We start from the raw sequence: 26,505 nt of genomic DNA on the forward strand, positions 1-26,505 counted from the left end.
CTGAATATGAATAGAATCAGGCCCTGGAGCGGATGACCGTGACCGGGCAAGTGCATTTTCGAGTTCCCGCTTGGTGAATGGGGCATTATAACTTTCACGATTTGAGGAGTGGAAGTTAAGTGGCCGAGCCTCCTCTGCCTGTTTTCGGGGGAGGAAGGCAGGGGGGTAATGAGTGGAGCTCGAAACCTCTGAGAAAATGCGACTGAAGGCATTGGAGACATCCTCAGGGGCCACAAGGACGTCATTCACGACTGTCAAGCCAGAAACTGGTGAGTGGACCTTAGTGCCAGGTAACCGCCGCAGGCTACCCCAGACAACAGGAGGAGTAAAACTGTTGAAGGTGCTTGTGAAAGCAGCCCAGCTGGCTTTCTTGCTTTCTTTAATAATAGAACGACACTGCGCACGTAATAGTTAATAATTGATACAATTCGCCACTGTAGGGTGGCGTTTGAAGGTGCTTAAAGCACGTCGACGAGCACGTAAAGCGTCTCTACATGCTGCGGTCCGCCAGGGGACCGGTACGCGGTGTGGAGAAGAAGTAGTGTGAAGGATGGAATATTCAGCAGCAGTGAGAGTGACTTCCGTGAGGTGTGCGGCCTGACTATCGCAGCTTGTGAAGGTTTGATACTGAAAGGTTGCCCTGAAAGAGGAGAGCCCCCAGTCTGCTTTGGACATGTTCCAACGAGTTGAGAACGGATAGGGGGTATGATGCAGGAAATGGATAACACACGGGAAGTGGTCGCTCGAATATGTATCAGAAAGTGCATACCACTCAAACCGGGGTGAAAGATGGGTAGTACATACAGAGAGGTCTAAATGGGAATAGGTGTGAGAGGTGTCTGAAAGAAAAGTAGGGGCACCAGTATTGAGGCAGACAAGATTGAGCTGGTTGAAAACGTCTGCTAACAGGGAGCCTCTCGGACAGGATGCTGGAGAGCCCCAAAGAGGATGGTGAGCATTGAAGTCTCCAGTTAACAAAAATGGTGCAGGTAGCTGAGCAATAATTTGCATCATGTCTGCCCTGGTAACGGCAGATGACGATGGAGTGTAAACGGTACAAATGTAAAACGTAAAAGTGGGGAGAGTAATGCGGACGGCAACTGCGTGCAGGCCGGTGTGCATTGTGATGGGATCATAGTAGATATCATCCCGGACCAGCAACATAACCCCTCCATGAGCCGGAATACCAGTCACAGGGGGTAGGTCAAAACGCACAGAGGTGTAGTGTGCCAAGGCAATGTGATCGCATGGGCGTAGCTTCGTTTCCTGGAGGGCTACGACGAGCGGACAGTGCAAGCGGAGCAGCAATTTCAAGTCCTCTCGGTTGGAGCGAATGCTGCGAATATTCCAGTGAATAAGTGCCATCATGAGAAGAAGAAGACACAAGAAGGGGTCATCTCGAAGGCCGCTGAGGACCCGGCTTCGAGCGAGCACTGCCGCCGCTAGCAGTAGGCGGACAGTCATCGTCCATTTGTTCTATAGGTTCATCGGCCATCTTTTTAAGATGGCCGGGAGGGGGAGCTTCCTCGCTGGTGAACGGCCAGATGTTCAGCTACCAGCGGTGCGGCCAGGCGAAACGGATGACGGCTTGGGGCGGCAATCGCTGGGTGGCGCAGAAGGAGAAATGCGCCGTGGCGGGGAAGGAGAACTGTGCTTCCTATGAGCCTTCTTGGAAGGTCGTTTTGTGGAAGTATTGGTTGATGGCTGAGAGTTCGAGGTTTGTAGGAGGTCTGCATGAGACGGTTCCTTCTTGAAGGCTCGTGCATCTGACTTCTGGGTCTTCGTCCTGGCAGAAGCTGATAAAGGTGCTTGTGTCGGAGGGGTGACGGGAAGAAGAGGAGACGTCGACCGGGCGATCTTAGCACTGGCCGAATGGATGACCGTAGTGCTGAAGGTCAGATCGCATGTCTGCGTCGCCACCTCCCTGGTAGTCCGAGGAGAGGCGAGGACAGTACTGTATTTCCCCGCTGGGAGCAGCGTGGGCTTCCTACTAGCAAATAGCTTTCGAGCAGCCGAGGTGGACACTTTCTCTTTGACCCAAATTTCTTGGATACAGCGTTCTTCCTTGTAGATGGGACAGTCACGGGAGGACGCTGCATGGTCACCGTGACAGTTCACACAACGAGGAGACGGAGGTGGACAGTCACCTTCATGGGCATCCCTGCCACGAGTGACCCATTTAGCCGCATTGGAACAAGACTGGCAAGTGTGATTAAAATGCTGACACTGGTAGCAGCGCGTAGGTGTCGGCACATAGGGGCGAACAGAAATAACCTCGTAGCCCGCTTTGATGCGCGCAGCTGAACACTATCAAAGATCAAGAAAAGTGTCCAAGTCGGTACAAGGTCATTGTTGACTTTTTTCATGACCCTATGGGCAGCCGTCACGCCCTGCTCAGCGAGGAAAGACTGAATCTCCTCGTCAATCAATCCGTCGAGTGATCTAGTATATACAACACCACGAGACGAATTTAAAGTGTGGTGAGCCTCCACCCGGACAGGGAACATGTACAAGAGTGTGGCCCGAAGCAGTTTTTGTGCCTGAAAGGCGCTCTCAGTTTCTAGTAACAAGGTACCGTTACGCAACATGGTACAAGACTTGACCGATCCGGCTATGGCATCTATGCCCTTCTGGATAATGAAAGGGTTGACAGAGGAAAAATCCCTTCCGTCCTCAGATCGAGAAACTATGAGGAACTGTGGGGCAGGCAGTAACACTTTTGTCACTGGTGGCTGGTCAAGTTTCCGTTTGTGGGCAGAAGTCGAGAGAGGAGAAGAAGAAGAGAAATCCGTTGCGGAGGAATCCCCCATGATTGCCAGTGTCTGCGGTGGCACGCTCCTTCCTTGTAGGGGACCCTCTTAGAGGCCACTCCCGCCTTAGGTGATTGCTCACACCTCCCGAGAAATGGACGGAGGGACCAATCGGCATGGTCGGAAGGTGTCAGCTCAGGCAATCACCCCTCCCTGGGCCTGGCCTTTACCAGGGGGTACGTGCGTGCCTTACTTGTCTACCCAGGGCGGGGAATTATGCGTTACCCCGTCACCGTCTATGCGTGCGAACGCCCCAATCATCCGTGTGTGTGTCCCTACCGCAGGTTACAAATTTGGCTGGGTGTTGATAAGATGTTCTAATGTGTTGGAAAGGCGACACTGGTAGCAGCACACCGAGTTCGGAATGTACGGCCGGACTGTGATGATTTCATAGCCTGCTTTGATCTTGGACGGTAACACCTCTCTATCAAAGGTGAGGAAAAGTGTGCAGATGGGTACTATGGAGGAATCTACCTTTTTCATTACACAATGGACGGCAATGACACCCTGATCGAAGTGGTAAAATTGGATTTCGGCCTCTGTTAGACAGCCGAGCAGCCTGGTGTAAATCACACCACAGGAAGAATTCAAAGTTCTACGGGCCTCGACACGAACAGGGTAGCTGTGGAGAAGCAAGGCAGCAAGCAGTTGTTCTTGAGAATCAGAAGCAGTATCCAAAAGTGAAGTGCCATTCTGTAAATGAGAGCAGGATTTCACAGGGCCAGCAACTGTATCAACACCTTTCTGAAAAATAAATGGATTGACCACGGTGAAGGACTGACCGTCTTCAGGACGCGATACCAGGACGGACAGTGGTGCAGCAGGAAGGGCCTTTGAATCATTAGCCTCATTATGTTTGTTCACATCTTAGGTCACACCTTCCAAACAGCTGACAGAGAGACCAATCAGCATTTTAGGAAGGTTGCAACGCAGGCAGTCGGCCTTCTCTGGGACTGGCCTGTACCATGGGTACATGCGAACCCTACTGGTTGACCCGGGGCTGGGAATTACGCCTCAGACATGTGAGCTGGCCTTCAGGAGCGCACAGGGAGGAAGAAAAAGATGAACCTCAAACACCGAAGCAGAGGAACGAGAGGAGAAGGGAAACAAAGAAAGGAAAAGAAAGCAAAAAAACAAAGGTGAGACTGTTCTTATGTAAGCGACAGACAATGCAGAATATTCCTAATAACATACCAGACATGTTCCCAAGAGAGGGGAAAAAGAACAGTAAGAGGATAGACATGCAGCACGGAAGGGAAAAAATGCCGCAAAGCCTGGGGCCCTGTGGTAGCCAAGCACGAACCCACCAAAGAGTGGCAATCCCCCTGGGGGAAATTGAAAAAAGGACCACCAATGAATGACATGTCTTTGTTAAATCACGAACTGTACACTTTTTGATTAAAATATGCTGTTGTTGGCTTATGTCAAGCAATAACATGTCCCTCATAGGTGTTATTTCGTGAAGAGCTGGATCCTGTAGCGAAAAGGCAGACACATTCATGTGTATTTGCCATCAACTGACACCATAAACTGCGAGCGCACCATGTGTTGTCTAAGCGTGTGCTGTGGTTACCATCCAGGTATTGAGATGACAAAAGCAACTGAAGTAACATGGGCAACAATTACTCAAATTAAATCTGATGTCTTATTATGTTTTACAATTTTTTATACTCTCTTGGGAAGGCAATATCAAAAGTCTTGTTGACTAGGAAGTGATATAAAGTGCGAATAACTAAAAAAGAGAAAGGGGGGGGGGGTGTCTTGTTACACCTCATGGTGACATATTTCAGACTGTTTTTCTGTTATAACTACAGAATTCAGCTTGTTATAAACTTCACAGTCTAACTATTCATTACCAAAGCCATGGGTAGTAAAACTACTGCACAACGGTCTGTAGGTTTTACACCACTAACACACTGTGTAAATTTTGGTGAAGTTCACAGCAGTCTTCCTGACTTTCCTTTGGAATGGATTCACGTTATAAAAAATGATTAGTATGTCTTTTTTATTGTGTAAAGCTATTGGTATCCTAGTTTAATTCTGGTTTAAAGTATACCACAGTGAGTGCTAGCATAGTTTGCTCTTCTGTGGAACATTAGTGTACACATGAAAAAATGTGTTAGTATGGTGTCTGTGGTGGCTTAACCATTGCGGATTCATTTTAAAGTGGACACACCAGTATCTCTATTTGTTCAACAGCAGCTAGAGTTTCTTCACCACAGGTCCCCAAACCTGAAAAGGGTTTCTTTACTCAGGTCCCCAAGGTGATGATACACTTCTTTAACTGTGAGTCCAAAGTTAGAAGAGGTCTATTTAAGAATCATAAGCTTATGTTTACTTCAAGCTACTTGAATTTTTTTACAGATTTCACTAATGTGCTGAAGAAAATCAGGAACAAAATTGTACTGCTAGCCAGATGACGTCACTGATGGGATTGTTTGGGAAGAAATGTTGGCATGACAGAACCCAAAAAATTACACTTTTCAAAGATGATTAACTCAAATTATTGAAGCCACAAAAAAGGGAAAAATATTCTTTCTATTGGACTACTTATTTCCATTTCATTTTTTATAAAATTGATTTTTTAGAGTTGAAAGCAGTAGACGTATCTGAAAAACAAGAAAGACTACTTATGTGCTGTTTTTCTGACTCAAGCTTATTTCCCAATAATCAGGACTTTTGATATTGTCTTCCACAGATAGTACTAAACAAATGTAGAACATTATAAAAGATATCAGATTTATGTACCAGCAGAATATGGGCCAATCTTCAATGCACCTCCACCTTGTTGTCATTTTTAGGGCCTTAGATGCTCGGATTGCAAAACCAAATATCACAATGCAAAATACGGTGCAAAAATTACAATATTATGAAAAGGATAGATTGTTACTCATCATATAGCAGAGATGTTAAGTTGCACATAGGCATAACAGAAAGACTACTAAATTCATAAGCTTTTGGCCAAAAAGTCTTCTTCTGAAATAAAAAGACACACACACACACACACACACACACACACACACACACACACACACACACACACACGAACACGTGACCACTGTCTCTGGCGCCAGAGCCAGACAGAGCTATGGGGTCAAATAATTGAGTATTTCTTCTTATCTTCGCAAGCATTGAATTAATGAATATGAAACTTTATCAGTGTTCACTGGGAACCTGTGTGAATGGTAACACAAAATTTCAGCAAAGTTTGTGCAGTGACATGGGAACTTTTTCTGAAATTAGACCACTTGGCTAGAAATGGCCCTACAGCAAGAGAACTTTGATACACATTTTCCATCTTTGTAATCATAAAGTTACTATCTTTCAAACAAAAAACCAAAACACTATATCTGGAACTATTTCAGAGATACACCACTTTAAAGTTATTTCAAAAAATCACATGTTTGAAATGATGCTCAAGGCATCATCTGTGACTGCCTGTATCTCGAGCCAGTAAGTTTTTGGGCAAAATAAATAAATAAATAAATAAATAAATAGGTTTCTACCTCAGTTCTAAATTTTAAAAATTATGTTAAATTTGATACTGTCTGGGACTGTGAAGATACGAATTTTTGCCTTAGTCTCCCTTAGTTGATATGAACTAAGTCAGATGTTCTAGTGTACTACAACTTTTCGTAAATAATATGGTCCAGAAAATTCCAGCAATATCAAATAATAATAATTTGCAAGGAACAAGAATCAAACCACTGATCTACACATTCCCACCCAGTAACAACAACAGCTATGCCATGATGAATGATACACGGTCTGTGCAGTATCCCCCCCCTGGCAAAACAGCAGGTACTTCCCCTCCTGGCAAAACAGCTACCTGCTGTTTTGGAATGGGCCGAGTTCCTGGATCTGGCTACACCTACATCTAGCCTGTCATATTTCGGGTGACAGCACTTGTAGATGCCTCAATTAACTACTTATATCTAGAAAACATGACTGTCAGGCATGTATCTGAAGCAACAGGACTACAACAGAGATTCACACAAAGCCAGGATGATATTATCTCCTTAATGTAGGATCACCATCTACGATTACATAGATGACATTGGAACACAGGATTCAGTAGGGACCAAAGTAATGCTTTATTTAACATTTTCCCAGTAGCCCAACCTTCCATACAGATTTAAAAAATCCATACAAGGTCACCTGGATTGTAGCTCACAGCTTGCTGTCTGATGGAAATCGTTCACTGTGTGTCCAAGGTCCATATGTGGCACTGATTTACTAACTACTCCAGTTCTGGTGATGAGTGAGCTGTTCGATGTAACCCCCCTGAGCATTGTGAAGTTGAAATGGAAAGAAAGATATATTATTGCCCAGACTCTCAACTATAATCAGGTATACAAGTATGAAACTTTCAGTGTCTTGCATTGCTGTATTATATGTGAATGTGACAACAGATTGATTGATTAATTGACTAATTTTGGGGCATTATAGGACCAAACGGCAAGGTCATCAGTTCCATGACTCCAAAGTTACTTGCAAAAGAGTGAGGGTCTACTAAAACTGGACGGATCCATTCAGAGGAGTTAAATTATTAAACACGGACGTTAAAACACACACAGTAGAAGGCATAAAAGGAGTAGATCAAATCTAAAAACTGGTAAAGACAGGGATAAAAGAGCGATCTTTCCACAGGGAAAAGGTCATGGGGTTCCAGAACAAGAAAACATGAAGAGAAGACCCAATCACAATCACCCTGCCCCTGCTCAATGAGTAAAGCAAAACCTTATATTTGGAAATAAAAACCATTTTCATGGAGGAAACAGAGAACCAGTTCAACCATCCATGAACTGTCTGCTAATATTAAAATTATGGATCTGGAAGACTATACTTAGTAAAACAGGCCATAAGAAGGGGACATTCAAACAATATATGGGATACCATCAGTCTGGCTCCAAAACCACACTGTGGTGGTGGTTCACTACGTAAGAGGGAACAATGGGTGAGCCTGGTACGACAAAAGAGTAGACACCATAAGACAGTGGACTCCTGATGAGAGGAGCAGAAGAAAGAGTGCCAAACCGCAGTAACCTTCTTGATTGTGCAGATTTTATTTCTGAGAATAGCAGTGCACTAGATGCCATGACACTTTTGGCCAAAAAGGGAATAGGGGTAAGCACCTGCCTCTCTAGCCAAACGGTTGGCCAGTTCATTCCCTGGGATGCTCACATGGCTTGGGACCCAGAGAAAGACAACTGAGTAGGCAGCACAGCCAAGGGCAGAGAGAATGTCATGGGTAGCAGAGGCCAAAGGGTGAGCACAACATGATCCCAGCAATAAATGATGTTCTAAGCCAGTAAGAGACATGAAAGCATATCCTGCCTTACTTATCGTCTTGAACTATCAGAGCAGAAGATGGCAGCACCCTCGAACTCTGCAAGGATGGGACGTACAAGGTGCTGAATGACTGTTGGGGCAACAGAGACCTTAGATCCTCAAATAGGTTGGCCCTAACCCGTGGTCTAGGCACCATCCAAGGGAGGATGTGGGAGGGAATACACAGGGGGCACTCTAGTGAGTGGAGATGGAGAAAAGTTAGATGCATTCCAACCGGCAATCTCACCCGTGGGCGGTTATCAGGAGGGAGACATTCCTCGTTTACAAAGAGGGCTGGTTACACAGGATGGTCATGGAATTGGCAAATGGCAATTGCATAAGAAACCAGGAGTTGGATCCACTGTATTTGTTGAGGTGAAAACCCCACTTCTGCGAGGAGACTGTCAATGGGACTGGTGCGAAAGGCACCAATAGCCAGACACACCCCACAGTGGTGAACAGGGTCAAGTATTTTCAGAGTGGAAGGAACATCTGAGCCATCAACCTGACAACCATAATCTAGTCTGAACAAGACCAGAGCATGGTAAAGATGGAGAAGAGTAGCATGGTCTGCACCCCAAGATGTACGGGCCAGGAGGCAGAGAGCAATAAGCTTCCAAGTCCAATCATGGCTCTGAGGAAGAGTGTGACACTTAACACAGAACCCTGTGGACACTGTTCTCCTGAATCTGAGGAGTGCTGAGTGAAGAGCCGGTGCGATAAAAACTCTCAGATAAAAATCAGAAGGGGGCCACGAAAGCCCAGGTCAGGGAAGGTTAACTAAAATATGATGACACCAAGCCATGTCGTATGCTTTAAGTAGGTCAAAGAAGACCAGGAAAGGTGCTAGCGGTTGGTAAATGTCAGTTGGATTGCTGTGTCCAATCTGAGTAAATGGTCTGTTGGAGATCATCCTTCCCAGAAGGCACACTGAGTACCCAACATAATCAGCAGCTAACAATACTCTCAAGCAGTTTAAACAGAACGTTCATCAGGCTAGCTGTAGCTGTCAAGAGACATTGGGTTCTTCCCAGGCTTAAGAACAGGTATAACTATGCTGGCTCACCATTGTGAGGGAAAGGCACTTGTGAGCCAAATGTGGTTGTAGATCCTGAGAAGATGTTTCCTCTAGGTAACGACCAAATGTTGGACCATCTGGTTATGGACAGAATCAAGGCCTGGGCCCATATCATGTGAAGAGGTAAGAGCCTGCAATAATTCCCTTTCAGTGAAGGTTTCATTATAGGGCTCAGCTTGGAGAGGGTCGAAACGAAGAGAGATCTGTACAACTTGACATTTCTGTCACAGAAATGTAGCAGGATAGGAAGAGGAAGCCAATGCTGTCACAAAATGTGTTGTGAGGTGTTCTGCAAGAACCAATGGATCAGTACAGAGCACCTTGGAGGATACAACTCTGGACAGCTGACTATCACTGGTGGCCCAGAAGGCTATGGAGCTAGGACCAAACCTGAGGTGAAGAGGCATACGTCCCCTGGGAGGAAACACAGCACTTCCAGGATTCCTTTTTACTCTGCTTAATAAGGTAGCGAGCCTTAGCACAGAGACGCTTAAAAGTGAAAAGTTTCATCTCTGAAGGGTGGTGTTTAAATTTTTGCAATTCCTGTTGGTGTTCCTGGATAACGATTGCTAAGTCGTTGGTCCACCACAGTACCAGTAAATGATAATGGGGACATGTAGATAGGGGGACAACACAATCACCGGGAATAGGTCACTATCACGAAGATCATCATGGGGTGACCAATGTAGGGAATCCGTAAGGGTAGGTGAGGAGATCATGACATCAATAGCAGAAAAGCTGTTGCTCATAGAGGAGCAGGGAGGAAGGGGGCAGCCATAGTCATCACAGATGGGAGTGGCACTGCATCGCGAGGACATGTGGATGAACTTGAGGCATCAAAAGCAACACATGGGAGCCGGAATGTATGGATTCACCTCACATCTGTAGACTATTACCTTGACCTTCATAGGCAAGGTACATCCCCCCCCCCTCAAATGCCAGGATGAAAGCACCAGTATCTACATGGTGGTTCTTAGGGCCTCTCTGGATGCAGTGGACAGAAATGAATGCCACACTGTTCCAGGTTAGCCCTAAGTTCATCATCGGACTGGAGGAGAAGGTCCCTATGGAAAATTATGCCACACTGTTCCAGGTTAGCCCTAAGTTCATCATCGGACTGGAGGAGAAGGTCCCTATGGTAAATTACACCCTGCATCATATTTAGTGACTTGTGAGGAGCGATAGCCATGGGGATGTCTACTAAATGGTCGCAGGCACAGAGGGAAGCTAGCTGGCTGGCTGACACTGTCTTCATAAGGAGAGAGCCAGATCTCATCTTGCTTAATGGCTCAGCTTCACCAAACTTATCCTCCATATATTCCACAAACGAAAGGGCTTTGGAGGTGGCAAAAGTCTCCCTTTCAGTCCTGGTATGGACCAGAAACCATGGAAAGGGTTTCACCTCAAGCTGGCGAGCCTGGCCTTTCTCCCACGGCGTGGCCAAGGAGGGTAAGGACAGGAAGGCAGAAACAGGAACTAAGACAGAACTATTTCTTGGAAGAGATGCAGCTACTGAAGAGCAGCCAGAGAGTTTAACACATTTCATGTGTCGAATATCCACCCCGGTACCATCCACTCCGAACAGGGTCTCATCTCGTGAGCACCACCCAGCCACAGCAATGTCACTCTGGCAGGACAGTCGTTGCCGGGAGTTCTGATTCTCCCGAAAAGATGGGCAACCACTCCTAGGATTGTACAAGGTGTTCATACCGCAAGTACCAACAGTGTGATCCCTGTGGTGTCAGGGGGTTCAGCCAGATGGGCACATAACAGCACCACCACAGAGACTGGCTACTGAGCTGGTGAGAGAAAAGGGCTGTGGTGAGGAGCGAGGGGAAGAGGAAAAAGGGAGATTGAGAGGAGGAGGGGGGCGGAGAGGAACCCGTGCCAAAGATTCTAGGGACGGAGTTCTTCCTCATCTGGCTCACACTACCGAGCCATATTTAGTGATGAAGGTCAATCTCCTGAGGGGGGAACAAAGAAAGAAAAACCAAAAAGGAGGAGAAAAAGCAAACCAACCAAAACCACAAGACGAAGCAAAGGCAGGAAGATAGGGAAAGGAAGGGGAAAGAGAAAGGAATAAGGACAGAGAATGAGGAGGAGGAAGGTAAAGCAGCCCAGAAAAGAAGAAAGGCTGCAACAGCTTGGGGACCCGTGCACATCACACACATACAGACGAAAGAGCTGTGGGCCCCCCCTGGGGGGAATGTGACAACTAACATACTCACATCCCAGCTTCTCTGTTTGACATCAACGCATATCGACAGTATTTGCCAATGTCTTATTAAAACCTCCATAAGGCCATTTCTCTGGGAGTGGAAGGAATTTATCCTGCAGATTATGTTGCATCATGAAATTACTTCTGGTACGACTAATGATGAACACTTTGACATCATTACATATGATGTTCTTTGCTTCAAATTTATGTCTTCTACAAGAATGCTGATGATTTCCAGAGTTAGTCAGTACACCTTTGGTGCCAGGTAAGCATGTAAGAGAGCGTGTGCACCCAATTATCCATTTGTCCCTATCTACTAACTTGAAAGACCACCCAAAGAGGTCAATTCCAAACTCGAGAAACGAAGTAATTGCAGGATGCATTGGTACCAGGTACCCTGAGGTAACTGAGGCACATGCTTCAATTCTAGTATCCCTTACAATGGCTAACATGATGTCAGGGAAGTAGAGACTTGGCCTGTGGTACTTACTTCTGATTCTATCAATTGTCTTCAAAAAATCCACATGACTGCTGCTATCTGAGCATCATGAAAATCCTTTAGTGTGGCTCGCTTTAACTGAGTTGAGATTGAGAGCAACAATTTCCATCCCACTGGATCATAAATCCAGTTATATATTGTCCCATCTATTAGTCTGAATTCTCCTTTGAAAGCTTTCTTCTTGATGGCCTCTATGTGTCTTCTGTAATGTTGATGTTCCCTCTGTCAGCCACCATGTTTGTTAGTCTGGAATGTTACCAGTACTATAATTTTCTTCCAACAGATTCCAAAAAAGGAAGCCTGCATCCTCCTGTTTGCATCAATTTATATATATACCACCGTGGTGATGAATTCCATAAGCTTCATACCCATATTGTCAACCATCCTTATGGATTCTCCCATCAGCCAGCATTAAAAATGACTGTAGGTAGGTTCCAACAATGAATGGTCTGCTGTATAAACAAGATTGGGACAAACTTACTACTCAAACAACTGCAAGGCACATTTTCTCAATTACAGAGTGGAAGGTACTCAGGAGGCATAACAAATCGACCTTTCAGTGTCTTCCTGAATATACATTAAAACTGCAGTAACTCCTAGCATTAATGTCATAACTCCATCTCGGGATTCTTATCAAAAAGTGCTAGGACCTGTGAAGATGTTAGTGTGTTCTCTAAGATATAGAAAAAATCTTTCTTGCTATCACTCCAAGAACTTTTTGTGTGTCTTTGCAGCTCTTGCAGCATCTGTACTTTGGAACTGAAATTCTTTATGAAGTGCTTGTAGCAGGAGCACAGCTGAAGGAAGCCTGTCCCATCTCTAAAGTACCTACGATTTGGAAAGACCTGTTAGGGCTCTTACTTTTTCTGGTTCAGGTCAGACTCAATTTCAATTAACTAGGTGTCCCAAGACTTATTTCTTGGGCAATCCATTTCTTGTATCCAGGAGATCTGTATGTGGTTCATGGTGTGCGTTCCTGTAGTCATGTCCTAGTTCATGAACCACGGGCAACATATGAGTGGCCAAGTAAGTGGTCCCGACAGTCAGGGTACCAGTTACTTTGGAATAAGGCTGGGCATCTTGGGCATATTCTGAGTCGTAGTCACCTTTGTGCTCATACGGCAAAGACTACCAAATCCACTGGTTAGTCCCTCAACCGTTAGGAGTAAAACCCAATGGGACTTTGGACAAGTAAGGCTAGCAACCTGCTTCCCCGGTACTTTAAATATGATGCTGGCAACAATCAGAGCAAAATGCCTCGGACCTTTCGAAGTGACGGAGTCCCACCTCTAACTGACAAAGCAGGGACTCCTAAAATACGACTTGGCAAACAAATGGTAATGAGATGGGGAGCTATTAATATCAATGGGGGCTACTCTGGGAAGAAGGTAGAGCTGGCAGAGGCTGCAAGTAAGATGGGGCTGGACGTTTTAGCTGTTAGTGACATTCGGGTAAGGGGTGAGAAGGAAGAGGAAGTGGGAGAATACAAGGTCTACCTGTCAGGAGTCAAAGCAGGAGCAGCACAATGGGGTTAGGGCTTTACATCAGGAAAGAAATGGAACCCAGCATAGTTGCAATAAGGTATGTAAACGAACAACTGATGTGGATAGATTTGACAGTGTCTAGCAAGAAAATTAGGATTGTGTCAGTATATTCACACTGTGAAGGGACAGATCAAGATAAGATGGATAGTTTTTATGAGGCACTCAGTGACGTAGTTGTTAGAGTAAAGGACAAGGACAGTGTTCTGCTCATGGGTGATTTTAACGCCAGGATTGGAAATCGAACAGAAGGGTATGAAAAGGTTATTGGTAAATTTGGAGAGGATATTGAGGCCAACAGAAACGGGAAACAACTCTTGGATTTCTGTGCCAGTATGGGCTTAGTAATCACAAACTCCTTTTTTAAACATAAGAACATTCACCGGTATACTTTGGAAGGCAGGGGAACCAGATCTGTCATTGACTATATAATAACAGATCAGGAATTCAGGAAGGCTGTGAGGGACACACGTGTATTCAGGGGATTCTTTGATGGCACTGATCATTATTTAATCTGCAGTGAAATTGGGATTGTGAGGCCGAAAGTGCAGGAGGTCAGGTTCATATGTAGGCGAATAAGAGTGGAGAAACTTCAGGATAAGGAAATTAGGCACAAGTACATAACAGTGATCTCAGAAATGTACCAGTTAGTTGAGTGTAGTCAATTACAGTCATTGGAAAAGGAATGGACAAGGTACAGGGACACAGTACTAGAAGTGGCTTAGGGATGTCTTGGAACAAGTAGTGTGTAAAAGTAGGATGAAGCTAACACCTTGGTAGAATGACACAGTCAAGGCAGCCTGTAAAAGGAAAAAGAAGGCGTATCAAAAATGGCTACATACTAGAACTCAGGTAGACAGAGAAAGTTATGTTGAAGAAAGAAACAAAGCCAAACAGATAGTTGCAGCATCCAAGAAGAAATCTTGGGAATACTTTGGAAACAGGTTGGAGACTCTGGGTGAAGCTGCTGGAAAACCATTCTGGAGTGTAATTAGCAGTCTTCGAAAGGGAGGTAAGAAGGAAATGACAAGTATTTTGGACAGATCAGGAAAACTGCTGGTGAATCCTGTGGATGCCTTGGGCAGATGGAGGGAATATTTTGAAGAGTTGCTCAATTTAGGTGAAAATATGATCAGTAATGTTTCAGATTTCGAGGTAGAATGGGATAGGAATGATGATGGAAATAGGATCACATTTGAGGAAGTGGAGAAAATGATCAATAGATTGCAGTGCAATAAAGCAGCTGGGGTGGATGAAATTAAGTCGGACTCATCAAATACAGTGGAATGTCAGGTCTTAAATGGTTACACAGGATAAGTGAAATGGCATGGGAGTCGGGACAGGTTCCATCAGACTGGACGAAAGCAATAATCACACCAGTCTTTAAACATGGAAACAGAAAAGATTGTAACAACTACAGAGGTAGCTCTTTGATCAGCGTTGTGGGTAAAATCTTCTCAGGTATTGTTGAAAGGAAAGTGTGAGTATTAGTTGAGGACCAATTGGATGGAAATCGGTGTGGGTTTAGGCCTCTTAGAGGTTGTCAGGACCAGATATTTAGCTTACAGCAAATAATGGAGAAGTGTTATGAGTGGAACATTGTATCTATGCTTTATAGATCTAGAAAAGGCATATGACCGGGTTCCTAGGAGGAAGTTATTGTCTGTTCTACGAGATTATGGAATAGGAGGCAAACTTTTGCAAGCAATTAAAGGTCTTTACATGGATAGTCAGGCAGCAGTTCGAGTTGACGGTAAATTGAGTTCATGGTTCAGAGTAGTTACAGGGGTAAGACAAGGCTACAACCTGTCTCCACTGTTGTTCATATTATTTATGGATCATATGCTGAAAACAATAGACTGGCTGGGCGAAATTAAGATATGTGAACACAAAATAAGCAGTCTTGCATATGCGGATGACTTAGTTGTGATGGCAGATTCAATTGAAAGTTTGCAAAGTAATATTGCAGAGCTAGATCAGAAATGTAAGGACTATGGTATGAAGATTAGCATCTCCAAAACGAAAGTAACGTCAGTGGGAAAGAAATATAAACGGATTGAGTGCCAAATAGGAGGAACAAAGTTAGAACAGGTGGACGGTTTCTAGTACTTAGGATGGATATTCTCACAAGATGGCAACATAGTGAAAGAACTGGAAGCGAGGTGTAGCAAAGCTAATGCAGTGAGCCCTCAGCTATGATCTACTCTCTTCTGCAAGAAGGAAGTCAGTACCAAGACTAAGTTATCTGTGCACCGTTCAATCTTTCGACCAAATTTGTTGTATGGCAGCGAAATCTGGGTGGATTCAGGTTACCTTATAAACAAGGTTGAGGTTACGGATATGAAAGTAGCTAGGATGATTGCAGGTACTAGTAGATGGGAACAATGGCAGGAGGGTGTCCACAACGAGGAAATCAAAGAAAAACTGGGAATGAACTCTATAGATGTAGCAGTCAGGGCGAACAGGCTTAGATGGTGGGGCCATGTTACACGCATGGGAGAAGCAAGGTTACCCAAGAGACTCATGGGTTCAGCAGTAGAGGGTAGGAGGAGTCGGGGCAGACCACGGAGAAGGTACCTGGCTTCGGTTAAGAATGATTTTGAAGTAATAGGTTTAACATCACAAGAGGCACCAATGTTAGCATTGAATAGGGGATCGTGGAGGAATTTTATAAGGGGGCTATGCTCCTGACTGAACGCTGAAAGGCATAATCAGTCTTTGATGATGATGATGATGATGATGATGATGATGATATCTGTATCATGGACACGCTTTAACACCACTGTCAAACAACTTAGATGTTCTTCAAATGTCTTCAAGAAAACATAACCACCACCACCATCAGCACCATTCAGGTAAATATCTAAGTTCTGAGAGTTTGTCCACCTTACATAATCTTTCTTTTTCAGAGACTGTATGTAATAAGCAGTGACTTTCTGATAGCTGAATACCATCATCTCACAGCATCTTCCTCATTTAATTCTGTTGGAGACATACTATACAAATGCCAACGGAAAGGGAATAATTGCCAGTATTGATGATGTTTCACACCCTGCCATCTTGTCAGCATTATCTCCATTCCAGGCCTGAATGAAAACAAAGTCGATGCGGCAGGTCAATAGACAGTGACATTGTTCTTTGGTCAAGCCAAAGGCTATTGATGCTGGATAGAAACCACCACCAGTTTGTGGTCAGTAATTTTAGTGTAGTACAGTTCTCCATCAACAGCAATGAGCTGACATTACTGGACTGGTTTGGCTGTTGTTGCTCACATGCCCTCAGGAATGTCTTTATAAATGTAAACATGGTACTTTGTCGGCTGTTTTCATTTGTACATTGTTTAGAGGCTGTGAATCCACACAGAGACAAAACAAAAATCCTTAGGCTGACACAGAGTTCTGCTTGTGGGGTTGTGCACTTGTGACATTTTCCATCATCCTTTGTATCCAACTTGAGCTTCACAGTTAAACTGAGCAGCTGCAGTAACGCCTAGAATTAATCTCACTAATGATGGGATAAGTGTGCTCTCAATAGCAGACAATAACTTGGAGTATCTTCATCAATCTGGAGAACTCCAATTCCCTGCAATATATGACTGCTTGGGATGCCTGCAATATGTCCCATAAAGCCATAATGTTACGGTTAAATTCTAGTTAAATGACTAATTAAATTCCCCACTACGCTCCTCCACATTGGTCTGCCTTATACAGATTGGTGGCAATGACTGACAAATCACTTCTTGAATTGGTGATACTACCTCGTGGCTAGGTTGCATTAACAGACATTAAAACCCTCTTATCACTCCTATGAGTATTTATTGCATTAGCAGAATTAGGTCCAGATGGTCTTCCATGACTGCCATCAGTATGACATTTGAAAGTCGTCACATGTCTTTCAGCGTAGTACTGATGTGCTGGCACCACTTTATGTTCTCAGCCATCTCTGCATTTTTTCAAAAGAAGTGCCTGATGACATCATCTGCTATGTCCTTCATTATGTGCAAGATATACAAGTTGATTTTCATATAGAATTTTGGCTACAATACCATTATACCAGCAGGGTCACCAACCACAACTAAAACTTCAACTGAAAGTTTGTTTACTGAGCACACACGAAGTACACACAGAGTTGAATAACTTGCCACAGCAGAAAGCGCTCTTATTTACACATACACAGGATGTTCTAACAAATTACAATATTTCCTCTAAAGAAATCAGAAACATCAAATCAAAAAACTGCAGAAAGTGGAAATCAAACTGATGACCTGCACATTGCTAGTCGGTGACTAACTGCTACACCATGGCAGGTGAAGTACATGTTGCAGTATAAATATCAGTCTGATCTGATATGATAGCCTTCAAATAATCTGCTTTAAAATGTATGCTAATACACTCCTGGAAATGGAAAAAAGAACACATTGACACCGGTGTGTCAGACCCACCATACTTGCTCCGGACACTGCGAGAGGGCTGTACAAGCAATGATCACACGCACGGCACAGCGGACACACCAGGAACCGCGGTGTTGGCCGTCAAATGGCGCTAGCTGCGCAGCATTTGTGCACCGCCGCCGTCAGTGTCAGCCAGTTTGCCGTGGCATACAGAGCTCCATCGCAGTCTTTAACACTGGTAGCATGCCGCAACAGCGTGGACATGAACCGTATGTGCAGTTGACGGACTTTGAGCGAGGGCGTATAGTGGGCATGCGGGAGGCCGGGTGGACGTACCGCCGAATTGCTCAACACGTGGGGCGTGAGGTCTCCACAGTACATCGATGTTGACGCCAGTGGTCGGCGGAAGGTGCACGTGCCCGTCGACCTGGGACCGGACCGCAGCGACGCACGGATGCACGCCAAGACCGTAGGATCCTACGCAGTGCCGTAGGGGACCGCACCGCCACTTCCCAGCAAATTAGGGACACTGTTGCTCCTGGGGTATCGGCGAGGACCATTCGCAATCGTCTCCATGAAGCTGGGCTACGGTCCCGCACACCGTTAGGCCGTCTTCCACTCACGCCCCAACATCGTGCAGCCCGCCTCCAGTGGTGTCGCGACAGGCGTGAATGGAGGGACGAATGGAGACGTGTCGTCTTCAGCGATGAGAGTCGCTTCTGCCTTGGTGCCAATGATGGTCGTATGCGTGTTCGGCGCCATGCAGGTGAGCGCCACAATCAGGACTGCATACGACCGAGGCACACAGGGCCAACATCCGGCATCATGGTGTGGGAAGCAATCTCCTACACTGGCCGTACACCTATGGTGATCGTCGAAGGGACACTGAATAGTGCACGGTACATCCAAACCGTCATCGAACCCATCGTTCTACCATTCCTAGACCGGCAAGGGAACTTGCTGTTCCAACAGGACAATGCACGTCCGCATGTATCCCGTGCCATCCAACGTGCTCTAGAAGGTGTAAGTCAACTACCCTGGCCAGCCAGATCTCCGGATCTGTCCCCCATTGAGCATGTTTGGGACTGGATGAAGCGTCGTCTCATGCGGTCTGCACGTCCAGCACGAACGCTGATCCAACTGAGGCGCCAGGTGGAAATGGCATGGCAAGCCGTTCCACAGGACTACATCCAGCATCTCTACGATCGTCTCCATGGGAGAATAGCAGCCTGCATTGTTGCGTAAGGTGGATATACACTGTACTAGTGCCGACATTGTGTATGCTGTGTTGCCTGTGTCTATGTGCCTGTGGTTCTGTCAGTGTGATCATGTGATCTATCTGACCCCAGGAATGTGTTAATAAAGTTTCCCCTTCCTGGGACAATGAATTCACGGTGTTCTTATTTCAATTTCCAGGTGTGTATGAAGCTAGAGAAAAGTACAAGCATGCTGCCAGCATGTTTTGACACATTTTTGTACAAATTATCAGTAGGACACATTTTTAAATGAAATTCACACACAAGAAGGGAGCAAATTTTATCCATGTTTGTTTTTGATCAGTTAATTAAACAAAACAAGAGCTAACTTAAAAGCTTGTCTGAACATTATTGTGATTCACCAGGTCTATTGGAGATGGTGCACCACCTGTCTTCAGTTTGAGAACTAATCCACTTAAAAGGAGACTATCAGACCTGTTAATTAAGGATTTTGATGAGTCTTAGGTATACTGCAGAGGGACCTGTCCTGAGAACTTAGGTAGCAGCCCCAAGGATCCAAGAAAATCAAGTTTAAGTTTAATGCGCACCATCTATACCTGTAACTTTAGTAACTTAGCAAGTGTATCACACTGCACATGGCTATCATGCTGGTGGTACGAGTTCAAATCCAATCCATGCCTCCTCCTTTCTTTTTCAATTTCATAATGTAGAATATTATCAAATAGTATATGACATGCAAAATTATTCAAAAATTGTCATTTTTGCCGTAGTAATTTCATTAATAAATCAATCATTACAGTAAATTTGCTTCAAATGTGTATTCACTTTGTTACATAATTGATTACAGAATCACCTTACTTTTTATCAGTTGCTGCATGAGAACAGAACTCTGGATGGCGCAGTATTTGTCTTAGAAACAACAGAAACAGTTCACAGAGCACTATGCATGTTTAATGAAAGCTGCTGCCTTGTAGGCACATGGATTTTTCAGAACCAATACCAGAAATGCACTTTGTTTAAAATCAAAAAGATTGTTCTTTCTTTGATCAACTTCAATGTGAGCCACATGTATTTGACCATTCCCCTAAAAGCAGGTGCATACATTAATGCAGAATTAAAGAATGTATTTTTATGGAATATTCCCTAAAAGCAATTTCTCTATTAGTCTGAACAAATTGGGAGCATTTGAATTTCTTTTTCATGAAAACACACAGATTTGGCAAAAGTAGAGTACTATTGGATAGGATACTTTTTTGAATAATTTTGCATGACATACTATTTAATGATATTCTCTACAGTGAAACAGCGTGGAGCCCTGAATCTTAGCCGCCATGCTACACTCGCTTGGTAGCAACACAAGTAATATTAGAGGTGCAGGAGGTACACATAAAACTTAAACACTGATTTTCTTAAAAACTAGTGACCATCATGCAAAACGCAGCTAGCCAGGTACCCAAGACAGGTCCCTCTACAACATACCTGCAACTCATCAAAATTTGTGATTGTCCTGATATGCTCTTCGTTAGTCCATAATAGGAGGGTGGAAAGGGGGAATCAGAAATACTAACTCTGCTGAGCCCTTTTGTTATCACTAACACAAAGCAATGTAAGAGGGCAAATATCAGTAAAAATTCTACGACCAACCAGGGAATTAACTTAACTAGCGATTACTAAAACAGGCTTTTTCTTTTTAAAAAAAAAATAAACAAACATACAAATAAAAAGAGTAAAAACAAAATCAAGTAACAATACAAATACTTCACTATAACATATAGGCTTCTTACTGTTTTCACAGCTGTATTTTCATTCAACTGGCCCTCTAGCTGACTCTGTTGACTAACTGCTTTATGAAAATCTGCGAAAATAAAAATAATCTGATAAGTGGCTATAGATTAAAGTAAACATCATAACAGACAAGAATAAAAATACGAGATGTGATTAACAGGAGAAACAGATCTACAAGTTTGTTAAAAATTTTAGAATCAGTTTGTAATTTTACTCCTTATATTTTAATTTTTTACTTCCTATCAATGTATGACACTGCAAAGGTCATTATTTGATTCACTGGACCTTTTCCTTCTATGTTCAACAGTAAGCTCATAATCTATACACCCATGTTCAGAAAAAAAACAGATCACCCTGAACGACTAAAGACAGGATGTTCATATTTACAGGACACGAACATCAGTATGTTCTGCAGAAATGATTAGCAATTGGAGGTCAACATCAATATTGTGGCGCAACACCACCTGCCACTAAAATGTGCCTGTGGCTCTCATTGTTGCTATGAACTGAACGTAATGGATCAGTGTGACTTGAGTAGGCAAGCTGGCTGCCTCGACATAGGCACAAACTGTACCATTGGATCAGTGAGTCTGAAAGAGAACACATCATTGGCACGAGATAATGCGATGAATCCATCCAGGAAATTGCTAATCATGTGGGGTGAAGTTTTTCCGCAGAGCAAAGGGTGTGTGCAGATTGGTTCACGGAAGCCATAGAACATGATGAGGTGGGTCAGGTCACACCATCCAGGCCACCCCCAAGAAGATCAACACCTCATCCAAATGGCATTGCAGGACAGATCTACATCCTCTGTGGTTCTAGTGGACCAGTGTAACACATTATACACTACCAGAGGCAACAGTATGTCACTGTTTATTACGACATTGGTCACACGTGCACATCCGGGAGAGGGGGGAGGGGGAGGGGGACTGGGAAGGGGGGGGGGGGGGGGGAAGAGATCGGTGGCTGATCTGAAGAGAGAGCACACTGCTAGTGTATGCACCAGTGTTTCAGGGCACATCTTTCCTCATACATTGTTGAACACGAGGCTCTGCAGCAAATGACCCCTCCATGTTCACATGTTGACACAATGACACCACCAGTCACACTTGCAGTGGGCTTGGGATCAAGACGGAACTGTGGATATTAGAAACATGCCACCCGATTGAATGAATCGCGTTTCTTTTTACAACGGGTTAGTGGTTGTGTTTATATACGCCATCATACAAGCAAAGAGCTGCTTGCAACATATTCCATGTCATGGATGCAGAACAGGGGGGGGGGGGGGGGAGTAATATTAATCAAAGGCACCACGACAGCTGTGGACTTCGTGAACATTAGTGGGGACCACCTGTGTCGCTTCATGAGCTGATGCCTTTTCTGATAGCAGTGGCATATTTCAACAGAATAACAGTCCTTGTCACAAGGCTAGAATTATGTTACAGTGGTTTGAGGGACATGATAGTGAACTCACATTCATGTCTTTGCCACCATATTCACCTGATCCTTATCTGATGGAACACACATGGGCTGCTATAGTGTGCCAGCTCTGCACCCACAAACCACCAGCCCCCAATTTCTGTAATTTACTGGCACATAGACATGCACTGTGATATACCTCCAGAAACCTACCAAGGACTTGTCAAATCCTTGCCACTAATGATCACTGCTGTATTGCATTCCAAAGGTGGGTCAACACACTATTTCGCAGGTGGTCGCAATCTTTCGGCTAATGAGTGAGTAATTGGGAGAGGCTCTCCTTTTCATGTCAATAAAATATGCCAAATTTCAAGTGCATATCAGATGTCTCTTTGCCACCCATACACGGGAAACAGACAAGAATTAATAGTTTGTTTACATTATCGTTGTTATAGATGGAGCACACCTTTGGTATGACCAAATTTAAGGCAGGAAAAACCATCTCAGCATTTTTTTTTCCCAGAAAGCCATGGGAAAATAATTTGAGATACTTAAATGGAGAAACAAAAGTAAAGGTTCAAAGTAGTAGTATCTCATATCTCAATCTCAAAGTTACCCAAGAAGTTAAACTACCTGCCTGCACCTGCTTGTCCGGTAATCTTAATCCAGCCAACTCCAGATTGGGACTGGTGTGATACTTTTATTTCATGCAGAACCAACCATACCTGCATATAGACTATCATTACTCCACTCACAAAGATATCAAAGCTACTGTAAGCACTCCTCCAGGGAATATCCCCTGTACCACTTCTGCCTGCGTCTTGTGTAACTATACGGTGAACCTGCCTAGTATTTACTTAGGTGAATGTGGGAATCCACATAAAAACCACATTCATGCTTTCTGGCACACTGGCTCCCATCACGAACCCACAATGCAATTCAATCCAGGGCTGGCACAGCTCCCTGTGTCCCAGAAACACTCAGCTATCTGGGCAGGTTAACCAATTAGTTAATCTAATTAACATTTCAATATATATTGTTAATATTGTTCTATTTACAAAAGACAATATGATTTACATTCACACATTACACCTTCTATTATACTGCCTACTACAGCTCTCTAAAGTTTTGATGTCAAGTAACTGTTAGCAAATCTATGCTGAAAGAGTTGCACTTTCTTGACTCCTTTTGTAATCGTGGATCCTTACAAAAAGTATACTCTCCCCGATACCAATAGTAAGCCTTTCTGAGAAGAAACTATACTCATGGTTTCCTTCTTAATCCACTAAATGATTGAAGGCTGTCTTCTGCTACATGCATTTTGTTGTACGTTTTGTTTGTTATTTTCAACCTGGAAACTCCAGTTTTGTAATACAATAATGTATCAGATTTATGTAGCCAATTGTCATTTCAGTGGAAACCACAATGAAGCAACGTGTACTCAAAATACTGAGAATGAGATTTTAACAAGACTTGGTATAGCATAAAACGTGGAAAAACCATCTTATACATTTCTCATTGTCATCTAAAACTGAAATCAGATCAGCACAGGTAGAGCATTAATTTCAAATATGTTCTGACGAGTATGTTGAAAGTCCTAAATTTGTTGGTGCACCCCTCATCACACAATAAAGCTATGAGTCTTGGTTCTAAGACCTACATGTAGCACGGTCTAGTCCAAAGGATTCTATTTCAACCACATGACATTGAGGTGGATGCTACAGCAACATGAATGATTACAGTTACTGTAGCTTGTGCCTCACATCAGTCCAATATTCCTCTTACAAACATGACTTCATGTTTCAACAACAGTACAGTGATGGAGTTCAGAGCAACAGCATATTCTATGTCCATCAGGATCTCCATTGGCTACTACATCAGCTATCTAAATAACTTCAATATATTCTAGTATCCAGCAGGATAATTAAAATATTTATGGCTGTTAGAATGAGTACAGAGTGATCCAAATTGTTTTCTCATCTAAATATCCTATAGCACACTGAGTGCAACAAAGCAGAAGAAGACCTGCAAGAGCCTCTTTTGGAAATTTTTCACAATTTTATCCAATTTTTGCGGTCACTGACCTGTGAGTGTACTAACCTTTTATGTGATTAGACTCCTATACATGCCAAATACTGCAATGAAGACATGTGTCTGGTGTCAACAGGCTTGAGCACTTGATGATGACACTTCAGTACCAAAAGTAATTGTTACTATATAAATAAAGTTGAGCCATGGAAAAGTTATATCCTAAGAAAAGTCTCTCTCAAGCCACAAACAATTAAGATTAGCATCATTACCACAGTCTGAGGAGCAAGTGAACATAAACAGATGAGAGAGACCACAGCCCTGCGACCATTTGCATTATGACAAGCGAGTGTGAATAAGTTCAAATGGCTCTGAGCATTATAGGACTTAACATCTGAGGTCATCAGTCCCCTAAACTCAGAACTGCTTAAACCTAACTAACCTAAGGACATCACACACATCCATGCACGAGACAGGATATGAACCTGCGACCGTAGCGGTCATGCAGTTCCAGACTGAAGCGCTTAGAGCCACTCGGCCACAATGGCCGGCTGTGAATAAGTGAATTCGCTGGAAGCAATACTTGAAACTCAAATCTTCTCAAAGCAGAAGAGACAAACATGAAAGTTACTTATGAACAGCAAAGTGCTGTAGGAGCCTAACATGGTGGGGGCATGCATTGCATCATATGGGATGATCCACTGATGTCAGTGTTTGCTTGCAAGTGGCAGTAAGCAGAATGGGCCAGTGCTGCTGCACAAATCTAGCCCAGCATTCATGCAGAGAGTTTTTGTAAGCTCAGATGTTAGCCGTCCATGCCAATGATGTTCTGCATTACAGTTGTGCGCGTGTCTCCATGGGCACGGGCAGTCCGCTTCCTGTAGTTCAATTCACACAGTGAGCTAGCCCCACTCACAGGATTCTGTTCCAAGGTTGTTACTGAGTCGCAGTAAGCTTGAAGTACTGCTGACCATGTCAAATAGCAGTGTTGTCATGCCTTCTGCAGACACTAAAATAAACTTTTTCTGTGGACTTTATAATTAAATCAAAATGCTGAAAGAGTAAGTGGAATAACTACAATCAAACTGACAGAAAGTAGCTGGGATTTTGTTTTTTTCGCAAACATTTTATTTGTTCTAGTTTTGGGATACATTTACAACTGTTTCATTCACAATTCAAAGTTTAGTTAATTTTTGCTTGGTGGATTATTTCACTGCATATGTTGTACGATTTTTGTCCAGATCATGACATAAAGCTTGACATAGGATTGTGAGAACCATAATCCTGCATAAAGGCTATTTCACATTACATCAGTCGCATTCCTTGGATCCCACAGAGAGTGATCTCTGGGACATGGAAGCACATAAAGAATGTACATTTTATTCAATTGTAAAACAACAAAGTGACTTAACATGACAACAGACTATTGCATTTGCAGAGCTAATTCTAATTATTAAGTAACCTAAAACATCAAATTTAAGTGCTTCTGTGAAGAGAGACTATTGCAGCATGAGCTGCCAAACACAAACTGCTTCAATTCAATCTTGAACTTCACCCCATTATCTAGTGCCTTGGCAGCATGAACGTGTAGAATACATGTGTAATGAGGAATCTGACATCTTTCAGGTACTACTGCTAATCTCTTTGAGACTTTGTAGAAATTGCTTTTGGTCCTATCTTTGAGTAAAGACAAATATTGGTAATGACAAAGAATGCTGTGAAATTTACAGCTTTCTCTGTTGTTTCACGACACATCAAGTGAGCCGCCAGATGTCAGTAACTTTCTGCTACAATAGCACAAGCTAAAAGTTACATAGTGAGTTTTGCTAGTTCTGCAAGGTTTGCAGGAGAGCTTCTGAAAAATTTGGAAGGTAGGAGATGAGATACTGGCAGAAGTAAAGCTGTGAGGACTGGGCAATTGTCATTCTTGGGTGGTTCAGTTGGTAGAGCACTTGCCCGCGAAAGGCAAATGTTCCGAGTTCGAGTATCGCTCCAGCACATAGTCTTAATCTGCCGGGAAGTTTCACACAGTGAACCTGCTTGCATTTATCACATTTATGTATGATATATCATATGATATCCACTGATCAGATAAACACGTTGAGAATAATAGCTGAACATTCATATAAATACCAGTCACCGCTTTACATGCTGTTTGTAGACTTTGGAAAGACCTTCAACAGTATAAT

At 43.7% G+C, this 26,505-nt stretch overlaps 1 protein-coding gene across 1 annotated transcript in view; it reads right to left on the reverse strand.

Annotated features, from left to right (window-relative positions):
* Positions 1 to 26,505, reverse strand: part of LOC126268574 (prefoldin subunit 6-like) — a 65,143-nt gene that overhangs the window by 31,707 nt on the left and 6,931 nt on the right. Inside the window, exon 2 of the mRNA XM_049973921.1 lies at positions 20,869 to 20,939. Coding sequence (XP_049829878.1) covers positions 20,869 to 20,939 — 71 coding nt within the window. The remainder of the gene's footprint in view (positions 1 to 20,868; positions 20,940 to 26,505) is intronic.

The sequence above is a fragment of the Schistocerca gregaria genome, chromosome 1 (assembly GCF_023897955.1).
Source record: "Schistocerca gregaria isolate iqSchGreg1 chromosome 1, iqSchGreg1.2, whole genome shotgun sequence".
NCBI lineage: Eukaryota > Metazoa > Arthropoda > Insecta > Orthoptera > Acrididae > Schistocerca > Schistocerca gregaria.